Below are 25,100 nucleotides of genomic sequence, written 5' to 3' on the forward strand. Positions count from 1 at the left end.
GTTTTTCATCTTTGAGTGAAAAATCACCAGAACGAAATTTGCAAACCAATTTTGACACTGCCGTTCTTTTAAGGCTTCGTCACCATAAACAGCACATAACTTTTTATGAGCTTGCGATGCGTTTTTCCCTTTGGGGAAATAAAAAAGCAAAATATGACGAAAATGTTCCTTTTGATTTTCCATTTTTCAACGAACGCCAAACGAAAACTACAAAACAGATCAAAAAACTTTTTTTGCTGATTAACAGCTGAATAGCCAACTATCAAATAACAAAATGTGTTTTACATTTGTACTACGTCTGCAAACCTAAAAATTCAACTGAAGCCATATATGTGTGAAACCCGCAATTACTTAGTTGCCGACCCAATAGATAGTTGCTGAATGAGTGGATTACTATCTGCATCCTTCATAGCACCCAGCATATGGTAGGTGCTCACGAAATGCTAACTGACTTGAATTCTATAGAAATTAATTGATCTGGGGAAAATACAGAATAAGAAGTGCCATCATATTAAGTGAGGCATAATGAGTTTAGATTTTAAGATGAGAATAATTTCCTTTGAGGCTCTTCTTTATGGTTGAATCTAAACTGATGTGTAATTCCACACTGTTAGCAAATTTAGAATTACTTTTTTCTACTTTCTTTCCAGTTTCAGTTTCCATATTCTATCAACCCTCTTTGGTTTTTTTTGGTTTTTTTGTAATGTTTTTGTTTTGTTTTGTTTTTTATTTAATGCACCAAAACAAACAAACAAACAAAAACCCAAAAAACAAAACAGACTGATACCTGCTATCATCTTCATCAATTAGCTATTGCTGCATAATGAACAAACACAAAATTTCAATGGCATAGAGCAAAAAGCATTCATTTCTCATCTGTCTGTGAGTTTAGGTCAGGCTTGACTGAAAAGTTTTTCTCTGAACTATAGATCAGACTGCCCTTGCCTCCTCAGCTTCTGTTCTGTGCCACATGTATTTGTTCTGGAACCAGACTAAAAGTTCAAGTATAATAGTTACCCAGGGAAGCTCTTGTCTGGGCCAAAGCAGAGAAGTAAGTAGGAAAGTAAAGTCTACATTGTATCTTAAGGTCTCAGTCTAGAACTGAAACATTATTATTTCTACTCAACACTGCATTGTCCAAAGCAAGTTATATGGCCACACCCAACATAAAGACATTGAGGAAATAAAAGTTGCTCACTGTAGTGAGTTTTACCACATAGTCTCATAGCAAAGGATTTAAATATACAATATAAATCTAATTCAAGGAGATGAGCATTATAAATACCCTGTTTCCCCCAAACTAAGACAGTGTCTTATATTAATTTTTGCCCTTCAAAGGTGCGCTAGGTCTTATTTTCAGGAGATGTCTTATTTTTCCATGAAGAAGAATATGGCCTCTAGTAAGATTATAAATTCTTGATTTCTATTTTACTATTTAATATGCCTACCTCATTGCTATAATGATAGAAGTTAATAAATATTTGTAATCTTGATCTGGATTAAGATTTTCATTAAAGGAGTTTATAATTTATAGCAATTATTTCTGATTATAAATCTAACCAAAGTAAATTATTGTATCTGAAGTTCTGGGTTATTTTTCTTAATATTTTATGTCATTCTTCCTTATGGTGATAGCTCACTATTTTTTAACATAACTTTTATTTTCCACTCTCTGCACTAGGTTGAGGCATGTTGAACTTTCTGTCTCTTGTATGAAAATGCACAGTTCCGTATTGTAGTGCAATAGTATTAGTTCTATAGCCTTAATCACTTCCCTCCCTTCTGGGTTGTCACAACTTCAAGACATCACTTTTCCTAACAAATGGATGAGAATCATGACTTCCTTGTAGTTTCACCACATTCCATTTTGACTATTCCCTTTGTAATAATATAGTAGTTAGATTTCTATTATGCTGCATTTTATATTTTCTCCTCAATTCTGCTAAAGATAACTTTTAAATTCATTGAAAATCTCCACTAATTAATGTCTTTCAGGCAACCATTCAATGACTGTTTATTAAAATTCTAGTATATGCCAAACATTGTTTCGTTACTGGGATCCAATAATAAAAGAAGTAGATATAGTTTTTACTTCCCTGAGCCTTTCATTCTAAGCAAAATAAGCAACTAACCCGTAAATACACAACTGTATTTAATATGTAAGGTGGGGAGAAGTGCTCTAAGAAAAGTTAAGGCAAGGAAGTGACCTGGAGACTTCCTGTTGGCAGGGGTGGTCAGTTTTTTTTAAGGGTAGATAGGAAAGGCTACAATCAGAAGGTGGCATTTAATCAGAGACCTAGAGCAATAGAGTTCCATGTAGAGGAAATAACAAGTGCAGACTTCAGAGGCAGACGTGTGGACAAGGATCAGCAGTGTGGGCAGAGAGGCCATAGCCAAGTGATGCAGGGGGGAAGGGGAACAAATGAAATCAATTAATGGGTGGAAGGTCTAGACTTGAGCTGCCTTATAAGTTGGGATAGGGGATTAGATTTCATTCTGAGCAAGAAGGAAAGCCTTTGAAACTATTAAATATTTGTTTCTATCAGTATTAAACATTTATGCTGTTTTTTAAAGTTTTGCAAATGTATTTGTGGTATCAATTGTACAACAATATACATGCACTTAATGCTGCTGAACTTTACACTTCAAAAATGTTTAGAATGGTAAATTTTTATGTTATGTATATTTTACCACAATTTCCAGTTTTGTAGTGGAATCCTGAGGGCCAGAATCTGTGCAAAGCACTGTGACTCTAAGAACACATGGATGATGCAGGCACTCAGGATCTCCTCTGAGAAAATGTATTTCATATATTATAAATGTAAATACACAACACAAGGTAGCATAAATCACATTCTAAATGAGAGGGTTAGGCTAGGATTTCGTCCAGTGTGTTCTCGGGAACATTAGTTTAGAGAGATGCCCTTTGAAATTACCAAATAGTGTGGGAAATGGTGAGTCCTCAGGCCCCTCATGGAGATTCCCAGGGGCCCTTGGCACATCACAAGCTCTAAAACAGCTATCCATAAAAGAAAGTGTTTAACTTTGTTTAACCCCATGTTGCTAAACCATGTTGACCACAGCCCTTTCCCCCACATCACCTATTAATATCCGGAGGATCTGGTGTTCCAGAGAACCTGTGCTGCTGGAGCCACAATGCTGAGATGTGAAGGACAGAGTTTATGGAGAAAGTGCTCTCTGGGCTGAGCCCAAAAGGAAGTGGGACACTTAGATTAGAGGAAGGGCATTCAAGGCAGGAGAAATGTTTAGAAATTCACTTTTAAGTTAAGTCTCCTGGCACTTGCCTCCTTACATATCGTTGAGCCACAGAAGGAATTTTCTAAGTATACTGACAAAATCATAACTTTGATGAGCATTGGAAAATTCTTCTAAAACGCTCAAGACATCAGTTCATTAAGATCTATTATTTTGTAGAAATGTACTTAATTCTTTGTCATTATTTTATAGACAACCAAGTTAAGCCCAGAGAGACTATAATTCACTCAGGCACCCCTACCTAATCGCTGTTGGTTTTCTTTCTCTGGACCTGGGTCCTATTCCATAAGGGACAGAGTTATAGTGTTTGCATGTCTGCAACAGACACCCTGGAATTAAAGCAAAAAATTGATTCCTATGCAAGTTGCAGATTCCATCATGCCGCGGATAAGGAAACAGAGTCAAATTAAAGAACAACACAAGCTTGGATTTTAATGAAACTCATCTTTGTTTCTTTTGCAGATCAAATTTTTGGCTCTCATCTGCACACAGTGTGTGAACGTGAAAATTCCACAGTTCCGCGATTCGTAAAGCAGTGCATTGAAGCTGTGGAAAAAAGAGGTGGGTAACTGAATATGCAGCCCTGTCTCCCCTTTACTGCACACGCTACACAACCCATGCTCAAATTCACGGTGCCACTGGGTTTGCCTGGGAAGCTGTGCTATTAAAACCTGACTTTGTTGAATCGGTTAAGAGAATCACGTTTCTTATTAACTTCAGTTTGTTTTTACAATAGGGACATCAGTAATTCTCACTAATGTTCTTTTTTTTTTTTTTTTAATATTTTGTCTGTATGACATGTTGTTGATTCAATTGCAAACTTCTTGTTTTCAAGCCAGTGATAAAACATTCATAAAATATCAGCACTCCGAGTGTTAGAACCCGCCTAACATTCATGCTGGTAGACGTTGTGCCAGAACGATTTTTGGTAAGGCCCCAACATTACCCAAGTGAAGCAAATAGCATTTCTACTTGCAAACAGTGCTATTCCATCTTCCATGTGTTTCTGGTTCAGTCAGAATGCAGCTAACTGGTTTTCCTGGAACAATTAACAGAGGCACCTCCAGTGTTAAGATGACCTTTGATCCTCATATTTCAACATTCTGTTTTTCATCTGATATTATTTCATCTCACGAGGGGAGCAAAACAAAACCCAACTGACTCATCATTGCTATGCGAGTCGATCTGTGAGGTGTTTTTCCTTCAGACTATGACTTCATTCCTTCAAGGTCATTTTCCCTGGAAGATACATACAGTAAATGCAGAATCTCAAAAAAAATGTATTATATAAAAATATGAAGCTTCATCACCATCTGTTACAAGTTTACAACATATCCCCAGGAACTAGGGGGATATATATCACGTAAAAGATAGAGGTGTTTTCAGAAAAAAAGAATTGGTGAATCTATTCCCATTTTCAGCTCCCACTCTCTTCAAACAATAGAACCAAGGAGAAAAAAAATCTTTACCAAGTTATCTGCTAGGACAAAGCTATTTTAATTCTCTCAGTGTTACCTGGCTTTATTATAGAAGCATAATAAAAATGGTCTGCAATTTTCAACTCCTGGAAATTCATACTTTAATTATAGTGTAAGGACAGCCTTGGGATTCTATTATTCCCGTGTCAGTGGGGAATGGAGAATAACAAGAAGGGGACGAGTGGGTTGGGAAAGTGGATAAAGAGAATGGCTTTGGGGAAAAGCATATCAACACATCAGAGAGAACAGCAGAGAGTTCAGAGCGGGAGTAGAAAACAGTAAAAAGCAGGATGAACACGAGGAGAGATATCTGTGAGGAATGGAGTCAATTCAGGTTGAGAGAGAAATGCGTTTTTATTGCATGGTGCACTCTCATTTAATTTTGCAAGTACATATTTGAGGAATAAATATTATTTAATAAGTACTTAAAGCCAAAATGGATCACTGAAAATGTTATAATGTTATTATTGCCAATAGCTAAATAGTAATCATTTTCAGGAAATCTTCATTCACTTATAAATACTCAGCACCTACGGTGAGAGCACTGTTATGTTAGAGCAGAAATCCAAATAGGGCTTTGGGGGAACCTGTACCTAATAAGATGCGTGCACATATGAAAAAAGGCTCTGTACCTCTGTTTAAGTGTGCATCCCAGGCAAGACAACAATTCTGCTAGTGCAGCCCTATGGTGTGCAGGTACCATAATATTGTAGAGTGGGAAATATCTGCAAGTAGACACTCTATCATTTGCTCATGGCATTTTGTTGGGGTTTTTAATAAAATAAGACAATATTTTTGCTGACAGGAGCAATCAAAGCTGGCATTATACTTCATTGTCCTGGTGTTTACTCTTAAAATGAATTTGTAGATCCAGTACTAAGCAGGCACTAACTACACATCTGATTATTAAAATAATTCCTAAGCATTTTAATGCAACTCAAAGAGCACAATTCCACAAAGAAGCTGATCATTCAAAGCACCTTGGCAGCTTCCGCTTAAAGGAACTCTGTGGAAATATTCAATAAAAACTCAGAGGCATGAGATAAACCTCTCATATCATTGCAAGATTTACAAGTGTGTACTTTTGATAATATTTTTCTACGATCATTTTGTTGGATTAATATTCTCACATTTATATGCCAATTCTATTTACTCAAAGTGCTGTTTTTACTAAATTCTGGCATCCAGCACCTTAGGACAGAAATAATTTATGTGAATCTAAGTCCAATGTTTATGCAGGCTTCTGATGACATTTTATGCTGGGGCTGGTATTAGCAAGTAGCATAGGAAGGTGCCAAGTCTCTCGGCACGACTGGGGCACAACATATCTAGAGCCCTCTTTCTAATGGCCAGGTCCTCTCTCAGCCAAGATACTCAACTGCAGAGTCATGGGAAACGCTTATGGACCAGGGACGGGAAAGGCACATTTCATGAAAATGGTGTTTACTCTCACAGTCTTAGGGAAATGGCCTCCCTACTCATTACAATAGCAAATGGGCTGTTATAAAAAAAAATTAATGATTTGTTTCCTTTCTCTCTTTCTTCTTTAAGATTATATCTTCACCTTGAAAAACCATCAATAAACTGTCGTTGTATTTTTAAATGCTTTCCTAACCATTTATTCATTAATTCATCCATTTACCTACCCATTCATTCATTCAGTTAGTTTCTTGCAATGGGGCAGAACCAAACTGTTCATGCTTCTGTAGTTCCCCCAGGGAAATTCTACCCAGTGCTTGGCACAAGATGCATCCCTGGTAAGATGGTATTAGTTACATTTTAAATTTTGCATCTCTTAGACATGCCCAAAAGAAAATCTATTGGTGAGCCTAATGTAAACCAATTTAGCGAATAACTTGCTTAGTGTGTTTCCTTATCTTGATTTAGTTTTCTCCATTCCTCTAAACCACCAGAGCATTTTTTCCCCTCACCAGCGATTAGAACTGGATTAAAGTCACTTCTGTGGTTTCTGACAGTGTCTGCTCAGCCTAGGGAATATACACAAAGCTTAGAGGACAAACTGGAAAGGAGAGTGCTCGTCTCTAAAGCTCTCCCATGCGCTTCATCTCCCTTGCCTTGCCTTTACAGTTGCAGACCATGTAAGTGAGATATCGCAAGTTGCCAATGGAAAACTCAATTTATGTTTCTTCTTCCAATGAAATTTCTTGAAAATATTGAATAATTGGTCATCACTTAACGCTCAATATATATGGTAAACTGACCAAAAGTATGAGATCCTATGACCCCCTTTTGAGGTCTGGGGAACAAGCATGTGCAGGGAGGCATTTTGTAGATCTAAACAGTGAAAAGTTCGTGAGGTCCGTTTTGCACTGTCTTATAAATACTTTGTATAGTTTATGGTGACCTCAACAGTGTATAGAAATAGCTTACTTAAAAATAGGGTCTCTTGTATCTCTTAGAGGAAAGGGACCATGAGATTTGAACTAAGCAAAGTAAATAGTCTAGCATTTCTTTTTATTGTTGATTTGAGAGAAAGAGAAAGACATCGAGGGTATGTACCCTGACTGGGAATCCAACCCACCACCTTTTGGTGTACGGGACAACGCTCCAACCAACTGAGCCACAGCAGTCGGGGCCAAAATATGTAGTCTAAAACTGGTGCAATCCTTAGTTCTTTTTATCAAACATATAATGACAGACACCTCTTGTGAAGGTCTACTATTTGGAAAGAGCCACACCTTGTACGTGACACACTGTAAGCACTCAATAAATATTGGTTGAGTGACGTAACAGACACTAACGTGTCTGTTGCATTTGTGCAAGTAGCTATTAGGGTAGCTATTCTATGTGCTATTCTCTATACGAGAGATTTTCAACCTTTTTCCATCTCATGGTACTAATTACTAAAATTCTTCAGCACATCAAAAGATACTTTTTTGCTCATCTGACACACAAAAAATGATATAACTTTGATTTATTCACACCATTTAACTACTTTTGTGTTGGCTGTTGCCATTTTGTTTTTTACTTGACAATGTAAGGGAAAAGAGGTCAGTGTTCCTGAGTAAATAGTCAGGTATTTTATGTTTTAAAATTCTTGCAGCACATTGGTTGAAAATCACTGCTCTCTATTAGCAGCTGAGAATTTAGAGGAGATATACTTTAAATAAAAAGACCCACAAAAAGCAAAAACAGCGCTACTGCTGTGAAAGAAAAGAACAGATCCAAGAAGAGAGAATAACCATTACAATTAATTTTTAATATATTTTATTGATTTTTTACAAAGAGGAAGGGAAAAGGATAGAGAGAAACATTGATGAGAGAGAAACATTGATCAGCTACCTCTTGCATAGCCCCTACTATGGAAGTGCTCACAACCAAAGTACATCCCCTTGACCGGAATTGAACTTGGGACCCTTCAATCTGCAGGCCAATGCTCTATCCACTGAGCCAAACTGGTTAGGGCTACAATTATTATTATTTTTTTTTTAATATAGGGTAAGTTAGCTTTACAATGACTTAATAGGGAGTGGGGGAAATGGGGAGAGGTGTTGGTCGAAGGATATAAAGTTGAATTTATGTAGAATGAAAAAATCTAGATATCTAATGTAGAGACATGATGACTGTAGTTAATATTGTATTGAAACCTGGAAATATGCCAAGGGAGTAGATTTCAAATGCTGTCAACACACACACACACACACACACACACACACACACACAAAATTGGGACCTGGGTAAATAAATGATATGTTAATTACCTTGACTATAGTAATCATATCAAGTCATATTGTACACATTCAATATATACAATTTTTGTAATACATTTTTATTGATTTTTTAAACGAAGGGGGAGGGAGAAATAGCAACATCAATGATGAGAGAGAATCACTGATCAATGGGCTTCCTCCTTCATGCCCCCCACTGGTGCTCAAGCTTGCAACTCAGGCATGTACCCTGGACCAGGAATCAAACCATGACCTCCTGGTTCATAGATCAAAGCTCAATTACTGAGCCACACCAGCCAGGTTCTATATATACTACTAGAGGCCTGGTATATAAAAATTCATGCACTGGAGGGTGGATCCCTCAGCCCAGCCTACCCCCTCTCACAGTCTGGAAACCCTCAGGGGCAGGAGGCGACCAAGTGATCAAATTAAGGTGATGCCCCATCACACCTCTGCTGCTGCCACTGCAGGCAGCACAAGCCTCATCTGGCCCTGGTTACCTGAGCCTCGGGCTGCCCTAGGTTGCTGAGCATCTGCCATTCAAGGATTGCCTGCATCTTGGGCCAGCTCCGGGTGGCTGGGGGTCTCAGGGGACTGGGGGACTCTGGAGGCAGGCACCCTGGCAGTGCTGAGGGACTGGGTTCTGCCATCTGTGGCTGTGGGTACCACCATCTTTGAGGGCGGGGCAGTCAATTAGCATATTCCCTCTTTAGTAGATAGGATTCTTATTTAAATTACATAAGAAACACTGAAAAACAAACATTTACTTGTCTGGTTTTAACCTCCTGTTAAGACCAGGAGAAGCTTAATCTGGCCTGATTTTCCATGATATTTTCTTCACACACTGTGACAATGCAAAGAAGTCACTTGATGTGAGATACTCAAGAAGACTTTCCTTAAATGGCAAGAGCAATCCTTTTTTCTCCCAAACAACACCAGCCATTGTAGGAAATTTCTCTTATACACTAATGGATTAAGACAAATGAATGAGCATATTTCTACCCTAAATAGTATTTTTATGTATCCAATGTATTTGTGGGCTAAGGTAATAGGATTATTTTTTTTTAATTATTTAATTTTGCCGATACCGGTTTGGCTCAGTAGGTAGAGCGTCGGCCTGCGGACTGAAAGGTCCCGGGTTCGATTCCGGTCAGGGGCATGTACCTTGGCTGCGGGCACATCCCTGGTAGGGGGTGTGCAAGAGGCAGCTGGTCGATGTTTCTCTCTCATCGACGTTTCTAGCTCTCTATCTCTCTCCCTTCCTCTCTGTAAAAAATCAATAAAATATATTTTTAAAAATCATTTAATTTTATTTAGATTGTCATTCATCTTTTTAAATCTCTTTTAACAACTCATCCTTCCCTCATGATCCCCAGTTCTGGTTAATATGCCCTCAAACAATTTAACAACATTAAAATCATACCTAGAGAGATCTGTTGCACAACAATGTGCATGCAATCAACACTCCTGAACTGTACACTTACAAATGGTTATGATGGTACATTTTATGTTATTTTTTTGAACCACAATAAAAGGTAAATGACACCAAGGTTTTCAAATTTGGTGATGGCAGCTATGAGCTACTTTGCAGAAAGCTTCAACAGATGCTAATCAACAAGTTTGTCCCCTCGTTCTTTTTTCTGGAACACAAAACACTATGACAAGAATGATACACAAACTTACATATTTGACTTGGTGCCTGAAAGCCACCCTGGGATCCATAACCTTGCCTAAAGATTTAAGAAAGACCTTTAGTCTACTTCTGAGGTCTTTAGCCTCGAAAACTTTATCTCTCAACTTGACTTCTTAGCAGCTGTTATATTTTTTTGCTGTCGTTTGTTTGACAGGATCCAGTTATAGGTTCCGATGTCTGTTTAAAGAAACAAGGAGGCTGTTGGCTTTAAAATTCCCTCGTTGCTTGTGTGATCAGCATTTTCCCAGGCTTTTCTACATAGTTTGCCAAGCAAAGGGACTGACCTTTTGTAGCAAACACTTTTTCATTTCAAAATGCTCACTTTGATTTTTGTCCCATTTTATGCTCATTCCAAACTGTTTACAACCCACTAAAAATGACTGTGAATTATATGTTTGTGTAATGGATTCCTTTTGTGGTTGGAGTGGAATGTTTACTTTGAACAATTAGTTATCTTTGGGTAGATTATAGCATCTTGGAAAAAAAATGGCTAAAATTATTATTATACCTTAACTTAGGGGCCTGGATTCTCAGGCAATGGGAAAAGATTATTTTGTTTCTTTTTGGTAATTCCCTTGCTGTTACATAAAGTTTGAGAGAATGTCACATTAACCAGCCATGGCATGAGAAACAAAATCTATTTCTCTATGTGAATATTAATTTGGAAATACCTGCTAATATTGTAAGAAGGCATGGTTACACACCTATATGGATCTGACTCCAAAAAAATGCAGCATACAAAATCTACATAATCATATAGACATTTGAGAGAGAGAAAGAGAAAGAGAGAGAGAGAGAGAGAGAGAGAGAGAGAGAGAGAGAGAGAGAGAGAGAGAGAGAGAGAGAGAGAGAGAGAGAGAGAGAGAGAGAGAGAGAGAGGCATTTGTATAGGTAAGGCATGCACATGGATGTAACATAAATAACAGGCATGATTGTAATAGAGCTATTATACAAGAGATATACCAAGCAGTATATTTGCTAATATAATTTTCCTCATAAGCAATTCAGTGCACCAATCTGCCTCTTGAGATACAACCAAGTTTTACAATTTGCAAAAGTAAAACTTCACATAATCTTTTCCCATTGCCTGAGAATCCAGGCCCCTAAAGTGCGGATCGGATTGCCTTCACTAGACAAGCTCTGCTCTCAGTTCTGCTAATTTTGTACTGTTCATTCTTTCCCACTTTGGGATAATCTATTATAGTTGGATCCAGGCATGCACTAAAGGCTGATACTTTCATGAAGAATGTGCAATTTGTACTGTTTAGTTTGTGACGAGATTCTTGAAAACTTTTTTATGATTCTATCTTGTTCCAGAGAGACTTCTGCTTGCTAGTTTTATAAGCAGTGAGTGGGGAGAAAAAAAGTAACAGAAACAAAACAAACTGATAAAAATTACATGCTCCAAAAAAAGAAAAAAAAATCAAGAGTTCGTGATAAGCACTTTTTCTTTTTCCCCAGAGAATATTTGTGGACTGCACAAAAATGTTTCTGAGGGCACTGACCTATGTGTTGCTTTTTTTTTTTTTTTTTTAAGTGCTTGCTTTTCTTGCCTAAAGTTAGGCACCCACATGCATTTACGATAGAGATAATGGGCAAAGGATCCATATGAAAGTTTGCAGCGAATTTTTCTTCATTGTTACTTCTGGGTTAAAATTAAGTCCGGTTTCGTGTTTTGGTGTTTTGTGTTTGGTTTTGTTTGGTTTTGTTTTAATGCAACCCAATGACAACCACCTTCCTGACAGCAATAGTGTTGTGCCGGGTCCAACTTGGAATTGGCTCTTTGGGGTAGTCATGCTGGGGCCGCTGTGTCTGTAAGAAAGCCACATTCAGGGCTAGAGGGGAAGACAAAATCAGAAGAGAGTAAACAGGAAACAGCCAGCAAGAGTATAAAAGAGAAACTGGAAAAAGGCAACCAAAAGAAATCAGAGATGACAAGGTGGAGAGAGAGAAAAAAGCTGGGCTTTGCAATTAAGAAAACAAATGTAGATAAAAGGACACACTTGTGAGGTCTGTAATGAGGGAAGACAGACTATTGAACCAGTTTCCATTTCTCTCCGTAGTTACCTGATCCTGTTTCTATGTTCCAGAGGAATTTACTCTTGTTCAAGAAAATGCTTCCTAGTTAAATCTTGCCACAAACAGCAAGCTTACATCCAGTGTTCACAAATTCTGTGTGTAGACGTGATTAGTAATTAATTCACTGTACTTATTAGTGACATTTAGTGGAGTTTATCTACATGGAGCAATACACAACAGTCTTATTATCAAACAGAGAGCTTAAACATTACAGGAGTTAATGTAGAAATAAATGTGCAGTTCAACAACCGGAAAGGCTATCTAATGTGTCCAGCAATGTGGCTCTGGTCAAATCAGTTGGCGGATATTCCCACACTCTCGAGTCCAGAATGCATCAGAATAAATAATGTCTCTTCCCAGATAAAGCCTGAGTCAAATTTCCACCCTCCAACCCCACTCCCACCTCCATCCTAAAGTTTAGGTTCTTAACATACTTTTTCTTCGGCGTCAGTTGGGAGGGAACAGTGCCAAAGTTAATACTCTAGGGCAGTGATTTTTAACCTTTTTCATCTCATGACATAGATAAACTAGTCACTAAAATTCTATGGAACACCCAAAATATATTACAATTTTTGCCGATCTGACAACAACAAATCTGTATAATTTTGATTTACTCACACTGAATGGCTATTGCTATGTGAGCTGTTGTCATTTTTTTTTTTTTTTTTGACAATGTAAAGGAAAAGAGGTCAGTGCCCCTGACAAAATAGTCAGGTTTTGCATATTTTAAAAATTCTTGATGCACACTAGTGGAAAATCTCTGCCCTAGGCAATTAACCTTTTATTATAAACTAGAGGCCTGATGCATGAAATTCCTGGCAAGAGTAGGCCTTCCTTCCCAGGCTGCCAGCACTGAGAGAGAGAAACTGCACATTTATTTCTACATTAACTCCTGTAATGACTGGGTCTGCCACCCGAGACCCAGGCTGGCTTCCCTCTGGCTGCCCACAGGCACCAGGGACCCAGGGTGGCTTCCCTTCATCCCTGGCTTAATCCCGAAGGACATCCAGTCGAATTAACATATTACCTTTTTATTATTATAGACTAGAGGCCAGATGCACGAAATTCAGGCAAGAGTAGGCTTTTGCAGCCCTGGCTGCCATGGCCCTCACAGCTCTGGCTTCATCCAGAAGGTCGTCTGAACGGTCGTTCCGCTGTTTGCTGTTTGTCTGTTTGGCCGATTGCATATTACCCTTTCATTATTATAGATGGAGAATTTAAATGATGTAATACCTCGACAGGTACTCTAAAATAGCCTAACATGGTGTCATCTCCATTATAGGAGTTCTGGCTCTGGGAGCTTTTTTGTTATAACCCCCTATATTCAGAATTTAATACTTGAGCCATGAAAACTATATTGGCTCAAAATTAGCAGGAGATTTTACTGTGGAAGCAAGCATTTACAAAATTTGGAAGAAACTTACCTGCATTTGGAAAGCTTTGGGGTTTTTGATAAAAGAAAACAAAGAATAATAATAATATAATAATAATAATAATAATAATCACAAATGCAGTTAAAGATTTTCAGATATTTGATACTTTGAGATTCCAGAATGGACTTATAGCTTTTAAGCAGAATTTTAAAAATTCTTTTTACATATGTGGACCAATTCATTTAAAATTTTTATAAAGCCTGACTATTGTGGCTCAGTGGTTGAACATTGACCTATGAGCCAGGAGGTCTCAGGTTCGATTTCCAGTCAGAATATAAAAGCCCTGGTTTCAGGTTTGATCCCCAGTGTCCAGCATGCAGGAGGCAGTTGATCAGAAATGACCTCTCATCATTGTTGGTTCTATCTCTCCCTCTCCCTTCCCCTCTGAAATCAATTTAAAATATATATATATACAGTATATATTTTTAAAAAGCAAACATTTATTTTTTAAAAAATATCAAAACTTTCACAGCAGTGTAACTCAATTTTGTGAAATAATTTGTTATTTATTGGTTGAACAAGAATCTATATATTATATTTTCATGGGCATTTCCTTAGAGTTTAAAAATTTATGAAAATTAAGATGTTTTGAACTCATCCAGGAAGCTGCAAATGAGAACAAAATATACGATTTTGTGGGTTTTCTAATGAATAAGGTTCCCTTTTAAAATATCTAGAAAAAATTGCCTTTTCCACATAAATTTTATACTTTCAAATGAAGTGTGTCCAACTTAAGCATCAATCATTAATTACATATGTATAGTAAACAAGACATGCAGATTCCAGGAGAAGTGCTCGCATTAGTCTATATACTTGGACATGGCATATTTCCTCTGTAGGATATTTTAGAGTAATTTGCTATCCTTAAAAGATTCCTATCTTAGTGATTCTAAAATCTGTGTGAGTTTATCTTATAGTCTAACAGGGAGTTATAAATGTTTTTGTTGGGGTCAAAATAATCTCTCATGCTAGTTTTATCCCTTTTGCCAAATTTTATACTTTGCAAGCCACTTCCTATTTTGAGATCAGAAAAGAAAATCACCCCCCCCCAAAAAAAAAAAATCAAGGGAAAGATAGTTTTAAAAGAAAAATTAATTGTGTAAAACCTATATAGCTCTGAACAGATGCTGCTGGAAAAGTTCTTAAGGTTATATAGTAGACTTTAGAATCAAAAGGTGAAATCACCCTCTTTTCAAGGAAATATGAAAATCCTAAAATTTAGGGTAGAATAAAAATATTTAAAATTCTATATTTAAAATATTAACTTCAGTATATTGTGTATTCTTTCACATCGGGACCATGGATTTATTTTTATTTCATAACAGTGACACACAATGGATTCTCAGTAAACGATGAATAAATGGATAAATTATATTCAGCATTGCTTACATCATTGGAGCCTTGCACACCATTGCCACATCTGCATATGGTTGAAACTGAAAAGATCAATGATCAAGTACTGTTGGTTGAAGGCAGCTGCATGATGTGTAGAGAATAATGTGGTTTGCAAATCTGTTTTTTTTAAACATTTGCACCAGTCTGGATGACAGTATATTCTATTGTTGTAAATATAATTCTTTTCCATCTATACCCAGCTATGCTAAGCATTTGAAGTTATTTCCTTATGGATCTTATACTTATCAATTTTTGGATACTACATTTAAGTTCACCATGCAGCAACTAAAAGAGTATCAGTTCTCTATTAATTTTCATCAGAGGAAGTCATATCCTATTAGGCATCATTCCAACACCAGTAGCCTGCTGTTCTTAATAAAGTAATTGAATGGCAACTATGACTTGTAAGTGACATGCCTGAGACTAGTCAGGCATAGGCTTGGGCCCCCTAACCACATGGAAAGTTGAACACCACATCTTTAATTCAGACTTGGAATACCAGGCTGGAGTGATTCTGTGCTAGTTTACTTTCCGGTGATATACTAGTACATAGAAAATAAGCACTGAATCACCTTCTTGATTCAGTGCTTATTTTCTATGTACTAGTATATCTCAGGAAATTTTTATTTTAATTATATCTTTTTAGTGGAAAGAGTCTGTCAAGGGATTTCAAATAAGAAATATATAGTCAACTATATAGACTTATCAATATTAAGCTAATGAAGACAGGATACCAATCCTCTTAACTTCTGACATGAATTTGTTATTGGATATTGATTTCATCTTCTACAGATGTACTTCACAGCAAAAAAAGTTAAGCTCTGCTGATTCTATCAAAAGCTCTATTACAACTTTGAATATACCAGTGTCATTAAAATAAGACCATTATCTTTCTTGCTTTAAAAATGATGCTTTTCTTATCGTGTTTTGCATTTTTGACAGTCTGGACTAGCTTAACTATTTAGCCTCCCTACAGGAAAGAAGATGCCTAAAAGACAATATTGTAATCACTACAGAAAGCTTTCTTTAATTTCATTTTGAAGGCAACAGTTAGTTGGCATGAATTAGAAAATTCATAGCATAATATCAAAATCCATGTGTTTGGCCTAGAGTTTGACAGCATAAGAAACATGCATTGCCTCTGGATTTAATTGTTGGCTCTGATATTTTATGCTACTCATCCTCTCAGTGTAATGTCAATCATGTCTAAAGCCTCAGTGATTCCTTCAGTCACATAATGTCCTATCTGAGAATGGCTATAGAGCTATTTCTTACACTCAAACCTGAGGTCTAGAAACAACCCTTCTTGAGTTTTCCTCTGGCATTGCAAACTCAAACTTTACAAACTGAACTTATCACATCCCCTAAAAACCTGTTATTCCTCCTGTAGTCCTTATTTCAGTCAATAGCACCACGATCTATTTTCCCCACTGCTCTAAAAATATGTTGGATATCTTAGATTCTTCAGTCTCATTAGACACTACACTGTGTACCAAGTCTAATGATTTATACTTTCTTACCATTTCTTGACTTGGATTCTTCCTTTCACCTCCTATGGTCTTAATTAGGCCTCCATAATTTATTTTGAGGTAAACCTCCTAATTGATAGCAGTGACTTTGTTCTTTCTCATTTCTGCCCAGGCCACCATCCTCAGTGCTGCCAAATTATCCCTCTTAAATATAAATAAGATTGTGTTATTTCTTCATAGAACCCTCCATTGGTTCTTCTTCCCCTAAGGATAAACAAAATTCCACACTAATTGTTCCCATTAAAAAGGATAGTCATATGACCTCTATCAACTGCCCAGCTTCACATCCTCATAAGCTGCTTTGTTTGCTCCTGGAATACCAACTACACAAAGTTTTACAAAAGCTTATATTCCTTCTGTGTGTTGTTCATATGCAAAGACCCTCTCCCTATCCATCCACCTGCCAAATGTATACTCATCCTATTGTACACAGCACAAGAGTCCCCTCCTCCAAGGAATATCCTCTGACTGGTATCATCAATCACCTTTCCTGTTCTCTTGGACATTCTTAGGGCATCCCTCCAGCATTCCAGGGATAGCTCTGCTGTTCCATGGGACTGTGATGGCTGGTTTCCCCATCCAGAGTACAACGCCTTAAGTCTAGGGTTTGTGTCCAGTTTATCTGTCTCCTCGGTGCTTAGCACCTTTCAACAGGCATATGGTAGAGGCTTAATTCATGATGGATGGTTAAATGGATAGATAATATGGATATTCTTGTCATCGGTTCATCAATGAATTCATCCTTGGAGAATCAAACCTATATACTGAATATTTATTGATCTGCTAGAAAAGATAACACTAAGTGGTTCTTTAAACATAATCAGAAGTCACATTATCCAGAAGTAACTACCTTAAAAGTGAAAGTAAGGTGTCTTGTTTTTTTTTTTTTCTCCCCCTTTGAGACATGGTATAATGCCTCATGCATATAAATAAATACCATATTAGCAATAGGATGGGACAGGACAGATATGGAGCAGTGACTGGTGTTCATTACAGGTTTTGGACAGAGCATACTTCCTCATCCTTATTAGGGAGAAAATAGTTCCCTCGACAAATGGCATTAAATTACTTCATAAACCTGAGGGACTCAACTAACTAAAGCCAAATTTGATGTTATGGAGACCTCCTGGTGTCATCAGAATAGGATCACCATCTTTCTGGTTCAAAAAATAAAGTTCTTTCCTATAGAAACCTCTAGGCATTGTAACTACTTCCCTGTAAGTTTGTGTGTAATTTTTCCCATTATCACCCCCAGGTCTCATTCACCATCACCACTTTCCAGGCATCTACCATCCACCGAATAGCCATGTTTCTGATTATCTTTTCCCAAATGTATTGGCTTGTGTTATTTAAGGCTGAATCTCATTTTATTATTTCCTGCTTGTATTTCTAAACTCCTTAAGTCTATTTGTATGATTCTTTTGTCTTCACAGATGTCCACAGTTCCTCCCAATTTAGTATCATCAGCAAATTTAATTAATGCTCTGTTTACCTCTCCTTCTAATGAAACCAGTCCCTTGTTTCATTTCATCATACAAAGTAAAAATGTATTGGCAATAAAGAGTCTGAAGAAATGTTCCCTCACTGTAGGAGGGGAAGTTAAGAATACAGCAAAGAACCATGTGGTGAGGAGTGGACAGGGCAGCGGGGTGGTGAGCTCATTTGCTATTGCCCTAAAGCAAAACCTTTTTCACAGCAACCACACTTTGGCAGATTGCCTGGGTTGGTGCTGGGGTGTGTATGTGTGTGTTGTATGTGTGTGTATGTGTGTGTGTGTATGTGTGTGCGTGCATGCGTGTGTTAGCAGGTAGCTATATTACCCTGAAGATGTTCTATTAACAATATATTTATTGATATATGAAAAGCATGTTTAAATCTAAAATACATGTTCAGATATAAGCTAGTAACATTCAGTCCACAGTATAGCTACAAACGTAGATATGGATACACACATCTGCACATATATACAGGCTCACAATCATTTTCAGTGAGCTTTTTCTAACATTCACTACTGTCTAACGTTGTATCTCAGTCCTTAACTTAATAAATGCTTTAAATCCAGATTACCTTTAAATAAAATTCCTTATCAATAGTAGATTTATTAGAATAAGTTAAGAAAAAAATTTAAGTGTATCCTCAGGCAAATGTCAGTTGAAAAATATATTTTTAACCTCTAGAATTAATAGGCTGAATAACTGAGCTTGATCAGAAAAAGAGTTTCTGCTTGTTAACATTAAGGTAGGCAAATTTATGTTCATGTAATTACATTATTATCCTTTGAAGTTGTAGTCATACAGATATGGGATGATTTATGTAAGAAAACAAAAATGGTATTTATTTAGCACCCTCTGTGTGCCACACATAATGCTCTCTAGCAAGAGTCAATAATATAGACTCAAAATCTGTATTAATCACTACCTGATACTATACACTGTATTCCTAACTCCAATAAAATCTTATAAATATTTACCTTGTTGTAGATGAAGAATCTATCTTTGGAATGTGAATGAATTAGTATAAAGTCATCAACTTCACATAACTTTCAAATATATGCTTTGATTAGGATAGACAGATGGCAGAGCAGTGTCTCTATTGGTAGGTGCTGAAGACAATGCACGTTCACAGTGTTGAAATGAAGGCTGACAAATACTTCCCATACAGCACAAGGTCGCCAAAGATGTCCTCCCCAATGAATGGTGTTAGCAAAATAGTGACTGGGAATATTGCTAAGTAGTCACAGCCTTGTATTGTTTTTCTAGTGAGAAAACTCTGATGCATAATTAATGCATTCTTATGAGAGAATTTTCTCAGATGCCAAGGCTTTACAGGCATAACTCCTATAAGCTTTAATGGAGGTTCATGCCAGCACCTGTTACAGAATAGAGTTCTTACTTTTCACACATAATCCAAGACTGGCCTGGAACACTGACTTGAAAAAAAACACAACCCACTAATATAGTAAAACCTTCCTGTAGTGTGTCTTCACATAAAATATGCATCTTTTAAGTCTTGGTCTGATATATGTATGTCCATGTTTTCTATTCAAATTCTTTTCCCACCAGAAAGGCTTCTTATCACAAGCTTTTTATGGATAGGAACAGATAAAACGTTTTTTCTTACTGAACAAACAAATGGAAAAGACACAAAAGGGTGTTGGGTTATTAGGCTAGAAATTGAAGTAAGGCTAGAAATCAACTCTTCTTTACTGAAAATCATTCTAGAGATAGAGCATAGACTCCTGAGGAGCCAAAGGAAATAGCTAGAGCACCATGAGCCAAAAATCAAGGACCACAGGCCAAACTAATATCATTTGGTCATATTTTCCCATATCTTTACACACTAAAATACAAGGAACTTTCATATTTTAATGTTTTGTGTAAAGGGGAAAGAGTTCAAATAATTTTTAAAATTTCATATTTTTAAATTAACTCTCACAAATTCTCATTACCAAAACAAAAATGAAAATGTTACAGTGCCTTGATGAACTAAAATTGTAGGAGAGTGCTCAGCAATACTCTTTCGCGAACAGCCACCTTCCTTTGGAGGTGCTTGACGGGTTCCCTTGCCTAGTATCTCTAACATGGCATATGCAAATGGAAATTTCTTCCTACTCCCAGTCCTGAGCCACTTACTGTCACTGTCCTGTTTGACGGGATGGTGAGCAAGGGGATGCTTTCCATTTTCTGAACATTGCCAAACTGTACAGTTTTAGCTTCATATTTATCACAGGATTTTACAACAAATGTTGGCAGGTACCAGGGTTAACATTGGAAGGAGTCTGAAATCCTGAGAAGACAGTTACAAGACTATGAGTGAAATTTCTCACAGGGGCAAAGCATGGGTTCTGAAAAAGTACAACTAGGAGTGGGCACTCATTTGCCCTCTTCCTGCCTTTTCTTTGCCAGATGGCTTTTTACTACACAACGGGCCCCTTGAGCACCGTGTCTGACCTCCAGTACCTTTCTCCTGGCAAGCCTGCCTCAGAATATCATTTTCACCTTCGCTTGAAGTATCACTCTGAGTATAGGTGTTTAAAAGGTATCAGTAATTTAGCATTAAATGGCTTTGTCTCTTGTTAGAGTATTTTTAAGCATCATGGAAGAAAGGAGTTTTGTTTTGTTTAATTCCTTAAGTGAAGAGAGGCAAAGGGAGACATGCTGCCACCTGTAAAAGCACAATGTGACCCCTCCTCCTCTCTAAGGGTTTTGCTTGGAGAACACTGATTTTTTAAAACTTGAACAAAATAAAGTCATTAGGTTCTTTTAAGATTCTGGACCATAAACTAATAGAAATATGTTTGTTTCTGGGAAGAGTCTTTGTTAACAGTCTTAAGGTGTGTTTGAAAAGTTGAAAGTGGGAAGTGAATCCGGGATCTCATGAATCAACCATTGTTCAGGGCCACATGTCTCCAGCTGAGGCTGAAAAGGCCTAAGCTGACTTTCTGGGGAGACTGAAGGCCACCAGAAGGATGAGAGGTGGCATCAGATGGAGCCGTGGTGTGCATACTGGCAGCTCCACATGTACAGCAGGTGCAAAAGAATGGCACAATGGGAGGAATCCCTAAGACTGCTTTCTGCAGACCCCAACTGGGAGGAGAAAGGCCGGGTTTGGAGAGATCTTATGTTTCCAAGGTGTTCCAAGAATGGTGTTCCTCTTCACAGAATATATGTATAGCAAAGCTCTATATGGATTCATGTAAGTTCAGCTCCTGAACCTCGGTTTAGAACATTACACTCACCTAAAAGAAAAATCGTTGTATAAGCTGTTCCAGAAGAAAGATACACTTTCCATATAATGGGAATCATCTATAATTAGAGGCCCAGTGCACAAATTCATGCACCAGTAGGGTCCCTCAGCTTGGCCTGCAGGATCGGGCCAAAACTAGTTCTTTGACATTCCCCAAGGGGTCCCGGATTGCAAGAGGGAACAGGCCAGGCAAAGGGACCCCACTGGTGCATGATCGGGGCTGGGGAGGGATTGTGGGAGGGCTCCAGGGTGGGCCTGGCCCATCCTGCTTAGTCCCTCAGCCAGTCCCCAGCAGTAAGCTAACATATTAGTTGGTGCATCTACTCCCTGGTGGTCAGTGCACATCATAATGAGTAGTTGAGCGACCTTAGCATATCATTAGCATATTACACTTTGGTTGGTTGAACGGATGACCTGACACTTAGCATATTAGGCTTATATTATATAGGATAATAAAAGCATAATATGCAAATTGATCAAATGACCAAACAGCAGAACATTTGTCCGGATGACCCCGCTATGACACATACTGGTGCCAGGCCAGCCAAGGTGGGTGTGATGTGATTGGTTGGGGGCCCACCATTACCCTACAATCCCCTGGAGAGGGAGGCCCAGACCATCAGCCGGGGAGGGGGGTTGATGGGGGGGGGGGGAACTCTGTGATTGCCCCAAAGAGGGAGGCCCAGGCCACTCTCTGCGGGAAGATCAATCGGGCTCCACCGAACTGGGGAACTGTGGGTATGTGATGGTGGATGTGGGCAGCCGGGGTCAGAAAGCAGCCAGGGCTGGGAAGCCCACCTTAGCATGAATTTTATGGATCAGACCTCTGATTACAATGATAAGAATAAATCTTGTTTAAGGACAAATTGTGTTTTGTCAAGTTGAAAAATGTGCCTCTTCTCCTCCAAATCTTTTAAAATACTCCATTTCCCCATATTTTGGTATATCTGAAAATGTCAGGAAATCCAGGCAAGGTTAGCATTTGGATAATAGCAACTACACTTCGGATTATCTCGAAACCAACATAGTACACCAGTTTCTCTCTCCTTTTCCCCCTCTTCCAAGATGTATTATATTTTACCCCTTATTCTCCATCTCTTCTTGCTCCACATCCTACACAAGTGAAGTCTTGTTGCATTTGACTTTCTTTTGGCTAAATTCTGCTCTCAGGATAAGATTTAAAAAGTTAACCTGCATTAATGTGCACATGACTTGGGAGGTTTCATTGAAATCCCCTCTATGGGATTTAAAGAGAAAGGAATAAAATTCTAATTGCAGAATTTTAGACATAAGCAAAACTGCGAGAAAAATATTTTAAGACAGAATTACCTTTCTAAAAGTTCTTAAAAAGATACCACAAATATAGTCCTTATAATAAATGTCAAGACTAACCATAGAGGCTGGTGGCATAAAGCCCAAGTCTTCAGATTTTTATTTCTATCTTTTTTTTTTTCATTTCTATCCTCTGTAGCATTTCAAGAGTCAACTATAGTGACTAATTATGGATTTTTCTCACATTATTCCCAAAATTCAAAATCTGCCAGCCCTTGGGAAAAATAGGGAAATTAAGACACTATTTATTTATATTTTATACACTGAAAACCATTAAATGTATTTGTAACTTGGTTTCTTACAGTTAGACAATCAGGTATAATATTGTGTTAATGAACATCAACTTATGTAACACACCTTAGTTTAATTTACCTTCTTTCCATGACAACAGATTTAAAAAAAAAAAAAAGATGCTAAATATCTAACAATAGATGCTGATTATATATGTGTGTGTATACATACATACCACACACAAATATTTCAATAAGATGTTTGATGTGGACCTATGTGACAAAATCATCCAGCAGCAGGAAATCTGTTTTGTATTACCCTAGTGCTAGATGAGTTTAAATAAGGGAACAATTGGTATTGGAATTCCTTTTTTAAGTCAACAAGAAATGTTTTAAGTAATTAGAGTGTGTGCAATTCTTTCCTAGATGGTTAACAGCCCTCAAGTAGTCAAGAATGAAGTTGAGAAGATAGGTCTCTCTACATTAAAAAAAATGTTTGCCTAATCTTTCCATTTATTGTGTGATAATAGAAATCAAGAAAGCTAACAATGCTAGCTGTGGTCTTTTATCTATACACTCCTCTTTGTACCAGTCCTAATATCATGAGTGACAAAAATACAAATTGTTCAGGGATAGTTAGAGCTTCTAATTAGGGGAAATGATTATGAGACCTTATATTTGTTTCTCCAAACCTGGGTGTGATTTGTCTAATCATGGAATAATTGAATCATACCTAAACTTTGAGATTTCTACTGTGTCTCGTGAAGATTCGGAATCTGATATTATGGGTTTTAAAGCAACTTTTGGATAAATTATAGATATAAAATAGAGCAATCAAGGACACAATATATTTATGATAATCCTCCAGTCTTTTTCAAGTGAGCCTATGAAAACATAAAACCCTCTTAAAATTAAGAAATACAATCTTTGCCGAAGCGGTTTGGCTCAGTGGTAGAGCGTCGGCCTGCAGACTGAAGGGTCCCAGGTTCGATTCCGGGTAAGGGCATGTACATTGGTTGCGGGCACATCCCCGGTAGAAGGTGTGCAAAAGGCAGTTGGTCGATGTTTCTCTCTCATCGACGTTTCTGGCTCTCTATCTCTCTCCCTTCCTCTCTGTAAAAAATCAATAAAATATATTAAAAGAAATACAATCTTTGACATAATATTTCAGTAATAAAATAAATATTATTATTGTCATTTATTCTCATGTATATATATATATATATATATATATATATATATATATATATGCCTACATATACATATTATAAAATGATTGGGAAATTAATGAAAAAATAAATAAAACTAGAATCATTTTTATGATCCAACTATATATATGATCACTGTTAACAATGCAATACATTATATTACGTATTATAATGTATTATATATTGCTTCACTGTTTAGGATATAATGTGAAATTTATATCATAGTGGTGTTTACTTCTAAAGTTGGCTTCAGAGCATATATACAAACCTAAGTGCATGGCCAAAATGTGTTGTATATAATAAAATATTTTTAAAAGTGGGTGCCATTGCCACTAGTACCTGAATTTGCATGTGAGATGCACTTACAGTGCCTGGAACCAATGCTGGTACTATACTGGTAGCTCTGTAATGTGAATTCTTTGTTCTTTGCTGTATGTATCCCCAATGCCTAGCACACTTTTGCTAAATAGTAATTATTTAATCAACATGTGTTCACTTGCACAAAGGACTGGAGTTCACCAACTCTAACTCTTTCCATCCAGAATTGTTCTGTCCTTCCACTTAACCACAGGTTAGCACAGGTCTGTGTGCCAAACAAGGAGGCTTATACAATCATCCGATCTTTCTGTTTAGCAAAAGTAATAACAATCTCCATGCAATAGTCTCTCCTGTGTTCTCTGAAGGAAAACAATCTTCTTTATGTTTCCTGAGGAAAGGAAACTCAGTCTTTTCGGTCTCATCCATGGTCATGGTCAGGAGCATCTTCTTCTTGGTCTAGGAAGAATCTAATGTCACCAGAACCTCTCAGTGGGTTGGGAGGGCATAAAGAAGGTTAAAATAATTAAAAAGACTTGTTTGTGGTTAATATACTCAAACAGGTTTGTAGGCTATTTTGCTTTTGTGTCTGGAATTCAGCTTACCTGGCCCACTTTGGAAGCAGCAGCCGGAAAGGGCTCTTTCTCACCTAAAGGCCTAGCAGAGCAAGCCACCAACCCTCCAGGAAGTGTCTAGT

The 25,100-nt window shown here is 37.4% G+C and overlaps 1 protein-coding gene across 2 annotated transcripts in view; it reads left to right on the forward strand.

Annotated features, from left to right (window-relative positions):
- Positions 1-25,100, forward strand: part of ARHGAP15 (Rho GTPase activating protein 15) — a 609,260-nt gene that overhangs the window by 378,514 nt on the left and 205,646 nt on the right. For both annotated transcript variants that reach the window (XM_084891908.1, XM_084891909.1), the window contains one exon: positions 3,739-3,837. In XM_084891908.1, coding sequence (XP_084748034.1) covers positions 3,739-3,837 — 99 coding nt within the window. The remainder of the gene's footprint in view (positions 1-3,738; positions 3,838-25,100) is intronic.

Source organism: Pipistrellus hanaki (assembly GCF_964339955.1).
Source record: "Pipistrellus hanaki genome assembly, chromosome: 8".
NCBI lineage: Eukaryota > Metazoa > Chordata > Mammalia > Chiroptera > Vespertilionidae > Pipistrellus > Pipistrellus hanaki.